The sequence below is a fragment of the Rhipicephalus microplus genome, unplaced genomic scaffold (genome assembly GCF_043290135.1).
Source record: "Rhipicephalus microplus isolate Deutch F79 unplaced genomic scaffold, USDA_Rmic scaffold_15, whole genome shotgun sequence".
NCBI classification, from domain to species: Eukaryota; Metazoa; Arthropoda; class Arachnida; order Ixodida; family Ixodidae; genus Rhipicephalus; species Rhipicephalus microplus.
This window is the reverse complement of record NW_027464588.1, coordinates 21,972,501-21,985,399: the sequence shown is the minus strand read 5'-3', so window position 1 is coordinate 21,985,399 and position 12,899 is coordinate 21,972,501. Positions and strand designations below refer to the sequence as shown.

Sequence of the window (12,899 nt, the reverse complement as noted above, 5' to 3'; positions counted from 1 at the left end):
TAGCCCATCATGTAGCGCCTCACGACGTAAAGCATACGAAATAGGAAATTTTAGTGCTGGGTACGCAAGCTCTTGGGGCGATGCGGGCTTGGGGACGCGCGGCATTGCGTACCTAACCCATACCCAACTGGAATGCCTTATAGAGGCGCACACGCAAACGCAAGCAGCACGAAGGTCACACGCGGTCGCAGCGCCATAGCGTTGTGTCGCGTAAGTATTATTGAATTATTTTTATGATTTAAAATGTTAAATGAAACATACTTAGTGAACAGGACACTTTTTGTATCGTGCACAGTATCCTGGTAGACGCAAAAAGTATAAAAAGCAAGGTTACTGTAACGACAGTGTCGAAATCTTGTGACACTTGTGCAACCACAGTCATGAACATGTTAGCTTACGCGTAATATTTTTGAGGTGAAAAGAATAAAAAGGTTACTCATTTGTAATATTGTCGCTGCGCAGTTTTTGTGCCAGATGTACAATGCACAATGTTTGTGCAATAACAATGTTGAGATTGTCTGTTTCACTATGGGCCTGATAGATGGCGTCACCTATTCAGCTGGTCAGGGGTCTCGCATAATTTTAGTTTTTATGTTCCAGGCCATTCTAACTTTGGTAAGCTGGCTGAAACCGTGTAATCGCTATAAGTGCTCGCACTTTGGCTTACTTTAACTCGACGTCCAGAGTATCCGCAGTGCGGATACGGTGAGTTCTTGCGAAAGTGGCCAATCCATGCCGTCCGACATTTCGCGCCTTTGTGCCATGCTATTTCTTTAGCAGCTAGCCACTATAATATTTGTGCTTAAAACTTAGAAGTCAAAGTGGTGGCTCTGGCCAGCCTCGGCTTTTCTCGCCTTGAAGGTAACATGATGCACCAGCATGTGCGCCGGGGCAGCTTATCTCTGCTAGGAGGCCAGTGGTGGCAGCGTTGTTTATGGCCGCGCGGACGCTTGGCCCCATCGCCCCAGCGGTCTTGCGACGCATCTGTTTGTTTAGTGCTGGGTACCCAAGCGGCTTGCGTACCCAGGACGTTGGGGCGGCGGTATTGCGCATGCGTGAACCCCCAAACAGATGCGTCGCAAGATCGCTGGGGCGATGCGTCCGTGCTGCCATAAACAACGCTGTCACCAATGGCCTCCCAGCGGAGATAACTTGCCCTGGCGCATCATGTTACCCGTGATGTAACTCACCTTTAGGGCGAGCCAAGCCGAGACTGACCAGAGCCACTAGCTTGACACAATTATTATAGCACAAAGGCGCTAAATCTTGGTCAGCATGGATCGGCCGCCTTATAAGATGCCGCCTACGGTGAAGCAGTGCAAGTTTTTACTTCACGCCCCAGGTGGACATTTTTCTGTTGCGTGAGGTACTGGCGGTAGATCAATAGTGATTAAATTGTTTCAGCCAGATTACCAAAGCTAGAATGCGCTAGTACATAGAAGCCAAAAACGTGCGAGCCCCCAACCAGCTTAATAGGTGGCGCAATCTAGCGGGGGGCATAGTAAAGTAGGCAATCACAAAACTGTTACTGCAGAAACATTGTGCGTTGTACGTCTTGTGCAAAAAAACGCCAGCAGCGTGATTAAAATAGAGTTACCTTTTTAATCATTTTCAGGCCGAAAAAATTTACGCGTAAGCCAACGTGTTTGAGACTGTGGTTGGATAAAGTGTCACAAGATGTCGACACCATCGTTACAGTAACCTTGTACTTTTAATCTTTTTGCATATACCAGGATACTGTACACGATAAAAAAAGTATCGTGATTTTGTCGCATCGGCGATCCAAAATATGTAAGTTAAATGCAGTTAGCATCACCATTTATGGTTCGCGAAAACGCAAAGGCATACATGTTTACGTACGTACGTAAACATCTAAGTATGAGGAGCTGAAAACGTTGGAAGACACGCGTTTCGGTAACACGGTAAATGCAAACCGGTATCCGGTAACACGTTAAAGTAAAGAAGTATACGTACAAAGTAAAATTTACACAAACTTAAAAGTTACACCATTGCTCTGTTGTCGCGTTTGTGGGACTACGACCGGCCATCCGGATTGCTTGGCTTCGACGGTGCCGGCTTCAGTTGCAACTACGGCAAACACAAAAAAAATGTATTTAGTGCTGAAAGCTGTCAAAATAATTAAAAAGAATTTATTGAAAGTAATTCACTCCATTTACCTATGCACGTCAAATTTACCACTTTAAATTGTAAAAAAATAATTAAAACATACTTACGTGACCGGACGCTATGTTGCAACGAACGCGTGTGACCTTCGTGCGGCACGCGTTTGCGTGCGCGCAACCGTGGCGCCAACTAAAAGGCATTTTAGTTGGGTATGGGTTGGGTACGCAACGCCGCGCCCTCCCAAGCCCGCAACGCCCTAAGAGAATGCGTACCCAGCACTAAAACTCTCTATTGTTTTGTTCGGTTGTGTACAGATCCCCGGGGTGGTGTCTTACATTCCTGGTGTTCACAATGTTGGCGCTTACGCTGCTTCTGTAAATGCTACGGTGTTCTGAGGTAGCATGTCGGCGTTCATGGCGCAATGTAAGCAAACAATGGGGAAGCATCATTACGAGACTACTTCATGCACTGACTTCAAGAGTACCATGAGGTGGCATCGGCAAGGTTCTGAGCCACAAACCTAGGAGCAATAACAAATATGATAGAAATATATTATTCGAGACATAAAGGTGTCCACTATACCTGCGAGGAAAAGTGCTTGAACGCACCTGTGGCGCCAGCAGCTGCACGTGTGGCGACACACCACGAACATTCTCCGAACTAAGGTAAACCGATGGCTTCCGTTGAGGAGCGCGCATTTGCACTGGCTATGAAAGAAAAGAAGGAGGCATTGGCCATTCCTTCCTTCATAGAATAGGCTTTTACCCGAAAGGTAAACTTATCTTGACAGAGGTATCTAAACATTTACTGCGCAATTCCACAACAGGGAAGGAATGAAGGCGGCAGCAGCTAATTTAGGTTAACTTGAAGAATGGCATGCAGCTCAAAACTTGCCGCGCGCTGCTCAAGCAGAACAGGCGCACGAAACGAACATACAACAGGACGAGCACCAACTAAGAACTGTGTACTAGCTTCTCACTAGCTGCTCAGACACAAAGTAACACGCACAAAATGAACGCTCAAGTATACACAGGACCAGTAAGAATCAGCAGCTCTCACATTTGTTGCTTCTTAATTTTTGAGCAGTGCACCATTTCCGTAAAGACGGCCACTGCAGTGAGAGAATCGGCATTTTTGCTCTCCGTAACTTCAACAGAAACTAGCGGTGAAACGTTTAAACCACCCGCATCAAGGTCACGCCTGCACGAGCGGCAATTAACGTATTGCAGAGGCGTGCTCACTCGTGCGGATCATAAGAACACATTCAGAGGAAGAGCCATGACTTCTAAAGTTATATCTAAAGCGCACATTTCTCGCTATCTCGCCAGTTATTAAATGTGAACACGCTGAAGTGCCACCGAGCTATGATCACCGTCAACAGAAAATAACGTACACAAATAGCTCACCATTAGTGTGCTGATTAATGCGCGTTCCGTGTTAGAGTCGCTTCACTCCGCATATTGCGGAGCTATATATAGGTGTCATAGGTGTGACTAGTGGTGACTGAACAATTTGTTCTTTTTTTCGAATTTTTCTTGGTCATCTGTGTGTGTATGTTTCACAACGTATTACCCTCGATAGAAAGGCGTGAGTAGAGCGGTGGTGTATCCCAGCGTAAAACATTTACGTGTAAGAAGTTCGTTTCGGATCGCGATCGAACCAACCGTGAAATACTATTCTCCGCGTGTCTGATGGTTACCGATTGCAGCGCTGGGCGGCAACCTGGCAGCCGTCTTCAGCTGCAGCTTGTCCAGTTACCTGAACCGGCTGACGCCACTGGGAGACATACCGTTCGGGGAACACGTCTGCGTGGGGCCCCTACAGATGTACTACCAGGGTGGGGAGATGGCCAACGTTGCCTACGTGCTCGTCGGCGTCGTGGTGCCCGGCCAGACGCTGTTCGCCGTGCTCTCTAGGATTCTGCGCTTCGGCAAGGTCTCCATGACCATCACCTTCTTCGCAGCCTATTGTGGTGCATCGCTAGGGCAGGTGTGTCCCCACCGACCATGTTGCGTAATTACGAAACGCGAAGGATTCACTTATTGTTTAGACACAGGAGGAAAAACATGAGTATTCCGCACGCAACCATCAGGGCTACGAACAGCGCTGACAAACACTCCCAGGTGTCGACGCACAAATACACCCGATAAAGTAGACAGGAGGACAACTGCTGCTTTAGTTCAAATCGTTAGCATTGGACGCCTTATTTCATGGCTGAAGCTGCGGTCTCGGCGGGGCCTGTAGGAAGGAAGAAAAAAGGAGGGAGCATCATCACACGAGTGAAGCCCACCTTGTCGGCCCAACAAATGATCAAAATGTCAGAGCATGCGGTGGGATTTAATGACTTCGGTGGCGTTTCATTTTTGAACCTCCTGCGTGGGCCGGCTGGTGTGCACCGAACAAAAGGATTTAGAATTAAATCTGCCGCGTGCTATACTCCCCAGTGCGCCGCAGTATCGGCAAGGATCGTTGTGTACTTGATCTTGGCGTGAAATGTCTAATGCTGGGCAGACACTGGTGGCTTCAAAACGGGTCAGCTTTGCAAAGGTGGCTCAATTACGTCATCCTTTCTTCTCGTATATGCCATTTAAAATTCTTTCTTTCAACTGATCAAAGGTCAATTCAAGATCGACACGCCGCACCTTCAATATTTGTCAGGTTATGATACCAGACACAGGAACTCACTAGCTGCAACTGTATTCACGACACGTTCCTAATTCTTTCTTTCCTAGAATTCACTGTAGCCCCGCCGCGGTGGCCTAGTTGCTAAGGTACTCGGCTGCTAACCTGCAAGTCGCGGGATCAAATCCCGGCTGCGGCGGCTGCATTTCCGATGGAGGCGGAATTGTTGTAGGCCCGTTTGCTCAGATTTGGGTACACGTTAAAGAACTCCAGGTGGTCGAAATTTCCGGAGCCCTCCACTACGCCGTCTCTCATAAGCATAAGGTGGTTTTGGGACGTTAAACCCCACACATCAATCAGTATTAACGGTAGTGGATTGGAACAAATAGCCCGGTAAAAGGTTGACGCAAGGTTAACTCTCGCAATTTGAATCTCACCTTCGGTTGGAAGCAATTGTTTTCTCTGGCTAGAATAATTTTGTATGTTTCTTTTTTCTCTTTCACCTCGTGCTAACTCGCCTGTTAGAGCCTAAGAATGCTGGACTAACGCTTATTGCCCTTTAGTTTTGTTTATCAAAGCACACGTGCTAACAAAACCAGTCTTTCCCGTGTTATCTTTTTTAACTTGATGCACCTTTATAATGTACCAAGCTGCCAACATCGTGTACCTGATCACAGTATCAATCAATCAGAAAATAAGTAAATAAATATACAGATGTATACTTAAATAAATAGGTAAATAAAAATAAATATTGCACTGGCAAGCCTATGTTCCAATTAAGGTAAAAAAGTACAGATAACTATCACCAAGTGGAACTATAGGTTGCAATAAAACTGAAGCGTAGACATGTACGGAATCACTTTTTATTGTATCCGGTGCTGGTTAAGTTCAGCCCGGCGAAGAATTGCGCAGCCTAAGCACCAACAATAAGACGTGCTTTCAGAGAGAATCAAACCATGGCTTTGACTCACTTTGACCCTCCACGAGTCGTTGGCGCCATCTATTTGAGAAACTCGTAATTGCACTCTAGAGCGCCAAAAGGTGAATGGTTGCGTCCGTTTTTCTGCGTTCGCTGATTAAGTTTTACATAACTACTGCTCAGCGCAGCTAGAGGGTTTTTTTGCATGACTATGTTGTTATCTTTTGTGTTCGTAATTTTCAGTTCAGTATTTCCCGCGGTAATGGCTCCTGTAGCTATACATTAACTTTGTTAGTAAATTTCATGTTTTCGGACAGTTAAATGTATTACAGAGAAAGATATTATGAGAGCGCAAGGGCCTTCGTGCCGTAATTGTCCGTCGCCGGTGTCCGTATTCGCAATCGTGCGTTGTGGAGAAAAAGAAACAAGCGAAGTAAACAAAAACTCCGAGGCCCGACTGGGATCCGAAACTGGGTCCCCTGCCTGCCAGCCCAGTATTTTACCGCTAAGCTACACCGGTGCTTTAAACCTCGTGCGTGAAACTTCGTTGCATATTAACACTAGGCAACTTTCATGTCGAGAAAAGAATCGCGTTATTATAAGTAATAAAGTGTTCCAGACCAGCAAATAAACAACCTGGCATCACACATTGCTAATTGCGTTATAACCAATAATGGCATAGTAAATGCCTTCCTGCCACAAAAAATTGTTATTTATGGCATAATCAATACCCTACGTGTGTGCTCGTAGCAGTTACACAATGCATATAAAAAGAAGTCTTCAGAAATTCCGCTCTGACTGCTTCCGCGGTGACAGTGCTGCACGGCCCGCGCAGGCTTGATGCTTTTTGTCCTTGAACAAGAAGTCACGGTGAGGTGCTGTAACTGCCCACCGGTAACCATGACGCTTTAAGCCCAGCCTGAGGCGTGTGCACTAGGGATGGAGGATGTGGGGATTCACTTTAGCTGTCAGTTTGTCACGAGTCAGTTCATTATTATTATTATTATTATTATTATTATTATTATTATTATTATTATTATTATTATTATTATTATTATTATTATTATTGATATTATCATTATTATATTATTATTATTATATTAATAATATTATTATTATATTTGTTGTTGTTGTCCTTAGGGAGGTTTGGCGTTCAGAAATCATGAGTGCGAGAAGCGACGCGGATGCCTCCTAGATAGACGCTTCAAGAGACAAATTGCATGCAACACTTCACCAGCGGAATAAAAAGAAAGGCGAGAAAAACAAAAAAGAATACTCGCTAGTGAATTCGCCCTGTTCATATTCTAAGTATCCGGATCATATACTCTATAAGGTAACCTAGAATTTCTTGATCTAAGCACGTTGTTTTCTAGCCGTTCGAAATTTCCCCGAGGCTCTGCTTATTATGTTCGGCCTTCACCCTTTAGAGGCCCTTCAGGGAGGTATGTAAAGTAAGAGCTCAGAATTAGGGTGTAGTAGTGCTAATTGAAAGCAATGAATACGTAAAAATGCCAACAAGAAGGTACAGAGGTAGGTTATGACATGCATGAGCAAGAGGCCATCTTTAGGCAAACGCTGCTCTCTCACAATGTATTACGAAATCAACTCTTCTTTTAGTGAAGTAGCGATACCTAAAATGCCGCGAAAGCAATGGCGACTCTGGAAGTTCATTGTAATAAAAAGGGTAGCTAGAAATGCTGTGAAAAACACAGGGAAAATTCTTAGGTACAGGTATAATTTTTAAGTGGATGTTATTACTCTATCACATTCCTAAGTCGCAAATATTTCTTGTCTGTCGATATTGTCTATTTTATGGTCAGTACACCAAAGTAACAACACTAATCGGCCAACAAGGCCTTTTAGAGACTGTTTAGACGCTTTTAGTAATAGCAGCTGTCCTGAGTCCCGCCACGGTGGTCTATTAATTATGGTGTTCGAGTGTCAGCAGCAGGTCTCGCGATCCTATCCCCTCTGCATCGGCCCCATTTCCGATTGAGCTGGAAAAGCTATAGGCCAATGTATTTAATCTAGGTGGACGTTGAAGAAGCACTAGAGATTCGAATTTATAATAATAAAAAATTTGAACGATCTCTCCGAACGGAATCCTGAAAGGGTGCGAAGCATCAGCGTTGTGCACGTGTGGCGTGACGGATTGAAAGGCGCTAACGCGGGTGCTGTGGTGGGCGCTGGAAGATTCGTTTGAAGCGATGGCTGGCGTGTGTCTAGTCGTTTCTTCGCAGTGGACACGGGCGCTGGACCGGAGCAGGCGCGCGTTTCGCCTTGATTATCGCCGCCTTGTGATCGGTGAAGTGCACGCTGAGAGGTTCCTGCAGACATTCTGCGTCGCAGTTGGCTAAGGCCAGATCGATGCGCATTCCTTTTATTGTGGTGGGTGATTTCCGTTCTGCCGACACGCACTTACACGCAAGTCTAGCATGTAATCGACCAGCCATTCATGTCTTCTCCGCTGAAGAAAACGTTGAAGTATCCCGCGTCTAAAAGAGGTGCACATCGACACGCCTCGCTTCAATGGGTCAGGGTCTCCTCCAGACAGCGCTGAACCTGCTCCTTCGGCAGGTTGGGAGTGACGTACAGCACGAAGATAGAGACATCACCGATGCGCACGGCAACGCACTCGGAGCAGTATAGTGTCTTTGAGAAGGTACTGATTGTTCTTACATGTCGCCTCCTGTTCACCCGGCGGAGCCTGGCGCTAGTGGGTGGGTGCTTACGTGGAGGGCGCATGGCACTTTCGAGAAGTTTCCAAACGACGACAACGTCGAGGATTCATCAGCGTTGGCGTTCCGCTCTCGGTGCTTCCACTTGGCTTCTTCGCTCGCGTTTCGTCGGCGTTGCCTACGCGTTGAAGACGCTTGCGCTTGGCTTTCCTGGCTTGCGTCTCGTCGGTGTTACCCGCGAGCTGTCTCCATTCTCGCACTCGCACCTCGTCACTTTCATTGATCTTTCACCTCCGACGCTTGAATTCGGCTTCCCTGGCCCGCGCGTCATCGATGTTCCAGGCGCGACGTCGCTGTTCGCGTGCGCGATCAGCTCTGCTAACCCTCGCAATGCCGAACAACACCCGGGCTTGGCCAAATCACTTCGGCGCATCTTCCGGCGGGCGAAGCAGCTAGCTTTCTGGTGTCCTCTCTATCGCAGACAAACGGGCTGAATGAGTGTTCACTATACTCGGCGACAACTTTCTGTGCCAGCACAGCCAAGGATACGAAGCCCACGCACGCCCTTTTTTACTACGTTTCGTCTGTAGCGCGCTGTAGTGCCTTTGTTTCGGCTTACTTCGTCAAATAGTCTGTGGCTGCTAAGGTCCACTTGTTGCCGGCAGATGTCAGCGGAAAGAGCCCCAGTAAATCTATTCTTATCTGATCGAACGCCACACTAGGTGGTTCGATTGTTTAAAGAAGCCAATGGGCTTCAGTGGCGGGGATTTTTGGCGTTGACAATCCTGGCAGATTTTCTCGTATCACTTAACGGATGCGTAAAGCTTAGGTTAGTATTACGCTTGTCGAGCGAGAGTTCGAGAGGAACCAAAATGACCAGATGTGAACTCATCGTGGCAGGCGATAAGGATGTCGTCACGCATGTCAGTTGGCACGACAAGAAGATAAGTTCTCTCAATGCCGTTGGAGTTTTTCTAATACAGAGCCCCATCTCACAGGCAGTATGACGACAGACTTCGAGAAATACAATGAGGTATGGAAAAGTTACGTCTTTCAAGTTTTCAACAACTGTGCGTATTTTGTCTCCCGCGTGCTGTCGTGTAATCAGATCGTTTGTAGTAAGCGTAGTTGTAGTACTACCGTCATCTTCGTTGTCGTGGCCACAAACTTCGACAGGAGAGTGGGACAACGAATCCGTATCTTTGTGCTTGCGGCCCAATTTGATAGTGATCGTGAAATTGAATTTCTGAAGACGAAGACGCCATCCTGCCAGTCGCCCACACGGGTCCTGTAGGTTGGCTAACGAGCACAACGAATGATGGTCGTTTACTACCTTGAAGTGGCGTTCATGATGGTAAGACCTAAATTTAATCGTGGCCCATACAACAGCGAGGCGCCCTTTTTCTGACGTGGAGTAGTTTACGTCAGCGCGAGAAAGAGTTTTATCACTTGCTCCGTGCCCTCTTGTAGTTGGACGAGGTCAATACCAAGACTCATGTTACTGGCGTCAATATGACTCTCAGTATCAGCATCTCGGTCAAAGTGAGCGAGGACTCACGGTGTCTGCAAAAGCTCCCGTAGTTCAGGGAAAGCTGCATCCTGTTCCTCCTTCCAGATGAATTACATGTCTTGCATGTCTGGCAAACAGGTGCCGGTACTCGTTACTGAAATCAGCCACATTATATTTGTTTGGGCATAACGTCCCCAAACCACTGTACGAATATGCGAGAGACCGTAGAGCGTGGCTCCGGAAATTTCTACCGCCTGAGGTTCTTGAACGTTCAACTAAATCTAAGCACTTTGGCCTCAAACAAGGGCCTCAAGCACATGAGCCTCCGTCGCATATACGACCACATAAGCTGGGGATGTGATACCATGTTAATATGTGTGGTTTATGGCCCCAAACACAATATGCATACGAAAGGCGCCGTAGTAGATGGCTCCGGATATATAAACCACCTAAGGTTCTTTAGCGTGCACCCAAACCTTGAGCACACGGGCCTATAGAACTTTTGGCTCCATTGAAAATGCAGGCACCGGAATCGGAATTCAATCCTACGACCTGCAACTCAGCAGCCGAGTGCCTTAGCAACTAGCCCACCTTGGCGGGTGGTGGTGTCAGAATTTCTGAAGCTCTGTACTACGACATGCCTAATAATTATTTCGGGGCTTTGACAGGTGCGACTGTGACTAGTAATATTATGCCGGAGCAGCCAACACTTACTCGAATTGTGCAGGTTCTGGTATTGCTGTACCTGGCACGCCTCATCGTGTACCACCTATGGAACTGGGGCGTCGACCCGGACAACGCGGCCATCCCCTGCCTGACGGGCTGCGGCGACTTTCTGGGCACGGGGTTTCTCACCATGGCATACGCGTTGCTCTACTGCATGGGCGACAAATCGGCTGTTCGAGAAGAAGAGCTGCGCTCTTACGTGCACGTGGCCACTCATCTCACTGCGCATGCGTCTTCTACGCCAAGTTACGGCAACTCCACGTTGTCCTAGCGATGCCACGTACTTTGCTCCGGTAGAATGGAGCAGGCGCAGTTGCAGTGGTCAGTGCACCTTGTGCGCTTTTATATGTTATGACAAGTCTACTTTCTTAATTTATTTTTTGTTGTTTTTAAGGTTATTATGCTTTTATCTTTATTACGTCAATGATATTTGCAAAAATGAAAATTTGCCGATCCTTCAGTTCTGTTTACTATGTGCGTGTATGCATGTACACGTCACAAAGGTCAAGTATGCTTCGACAACGTACTGATATCATGATGTCACCTACGTTAAGACGTAAAATTGTGTGTTGAGCAAGTTATATGGGTTGACCGTGCGATATTTTTAATAAACGCCACACTATGTCTTCTTTTTCTTATTTTTACTTGTGATGGTACATTTTTCGAGCACTGTATAGTATCGAACATGAATATTTATAAGACGCTTTGGGATACATACCAGTGATCAATACTTGGTTAGATATAAGCTACCACCTGAGGCGTAACTAGTGCTTGTCTGTGTGATGCGCAACTAGTGCAACACATATATTATCTGCTGCATCAAATATGAGAGCAAAAGTGAATGGCAGCTAAGCTCGAAGTCAACAAATATAAGTTCAAGACGAAGGAACATGCAAAACATAGTCGTTCTTTCGTTATACAATAAAAAATGGCACATTGCCTTCACAGCATTTTTCGGGGAAAAATTCCGACAGATTTTACGTACGCTGGGAATTCATGTTATGAGAAGCATGCGGAGGGAAGGAGATAGCGGTTCAATTTGTTCACTGAGTGAATCGTTACAAAATAGGGATAATTATATGTTCAAATATATTACATGCAGACATGTTGAACCATCGCACATGCTAGTCATAACCAGTTTACAGCTGTGTAACGTTGGCAAGTCAACTTGGGTATTAACAACACCAGAAGACATTAGCTGATATGGAGTGTTTGTGCTTGCGAGGATGGTGGCAATGGCTAGTTCTTCATACACTAACTTCAGTGGATGGCACCTAAGTTTTAAAAAGAGGCTAACCAGACGTAACGCCTGTTTTATACGAGAACGTATAAAATGTCTATAGAGTTAGATATGCAGCACTGGAACAACAATTGACCTTTCAGCAACATTACGCCTTCGCATGCTCATTTCCAATGCAATTCCGAGACCTGTCGTGGCTGTGCAGTAGAATATCTGATTTTATACAGGATAGCTCTGTTCGATTCATACTGACACCCTAATAGTTTCTGACTGCATTAGTTGGGCCCGCACTGGCAATGTCACTTCATCTTAACACTCTCATATTTAAATTGCCCCCATTCTCGCATTCAACATTAAAATGCGCACAAAAAGTTCTTCCTTCAGAAAACTTGTGAGAAAACTCTACTTTTAATTTTCGTGTAGAGTTCGTTTAAAACATAAATGAATAAAGTTTTGTTTGGCACATAACTTTATTAGTAGTAATTGTAAATAATCATTTATTATTGCATATTTATTTCACTAACTTTTTATACTAAGTCAAGTCTGCGATAACTGCTTATCACGACACCTATAGTAGCGTCATTCAGGTATTATATTCAATATATACAAAATATGATACAGCGGGCTACATGGTTAAATTAACACATTAACTACATAGTTATATTAACAATCTGTGCTCCTACCGTCCTTATTTAGATATAAGCTACCACCTGAGGCGTAACTAGTGCTTGTCTTTATACGCATTCCCGAACGCAACAAGCAACACGTCAGTTCGGGGTTTGTCGCCAGCATGAAGTAATGTCGTTTGAAAAGCGACGAAATACGACAATGCTACCTCTGAAACAATGAAGGCGCTATGAGATAACTTCAAGTGAATAGAGTAAGAAATGTATGTTGGTGGGTAGAAACACTGAAGCTAGGCCTGAAATTAAAAACAAAATAGTGAAGATAGCTTGAGCGAAAATGTTGTCGTTTTCATAGGGGCACAGATGGAAAAGAGCTTCAAATAAATTTTTCACCCGAGTTCTTTTGGTATGAAAACAAGAAAGATCTGCTTCGTTGCACAAGAGATTCAGAGAA

General features: G+C 45.6%; 1 protein-coding gene across 1 annotated transcript; it reads left to right on the top strand.

Moving 5' to 3' along the window:
* Positions 1 to 2,525: 2,525 nt before the first annotated feature.
* LOC142784619 (solute carrier family 41 member 2-like) lies at positions 2,526 to 10,850 on the top strand. The gene is made up of 3 exons (XM_075883046.1): positions 2,526 to 2,547; positions 3,833 to 4,113; positions 10,581 to 10,850. The coding sequence occupies exons 1-3, from the start codon at positions 2,526 to 2,528 to the stop codon at positions 10,848 to 10,850; spliced, it is 573 nt and encodes a 190-aa protein (XP_075739161.1).
* The last annotated feature ends 2,049 nt before the right edge of the window (positions 10,851 to 12,899 follow it).

Coding starts and splice junctions, on each gene's coding strand:
- LOC142784619 (XM_075883046.1), top strand. CDS start 2,526: ATGTCGGCGTTCATGGCGCAAT. Junction 2,548..3,832: donor GTCGGCGTTCATGGCGCAAT/GTAAGCAAACAA, acceptor TACCGATTGCAG/CGCTGGGCGGCAACCTGGCA. Junction 4,114..10,580: donor GTGGTGCATCGCTAGGGCAG/GTGTGTCCCCAC, acceptor CGAATTGTGCAG/GTTCTGGTATTGCTGTACCT.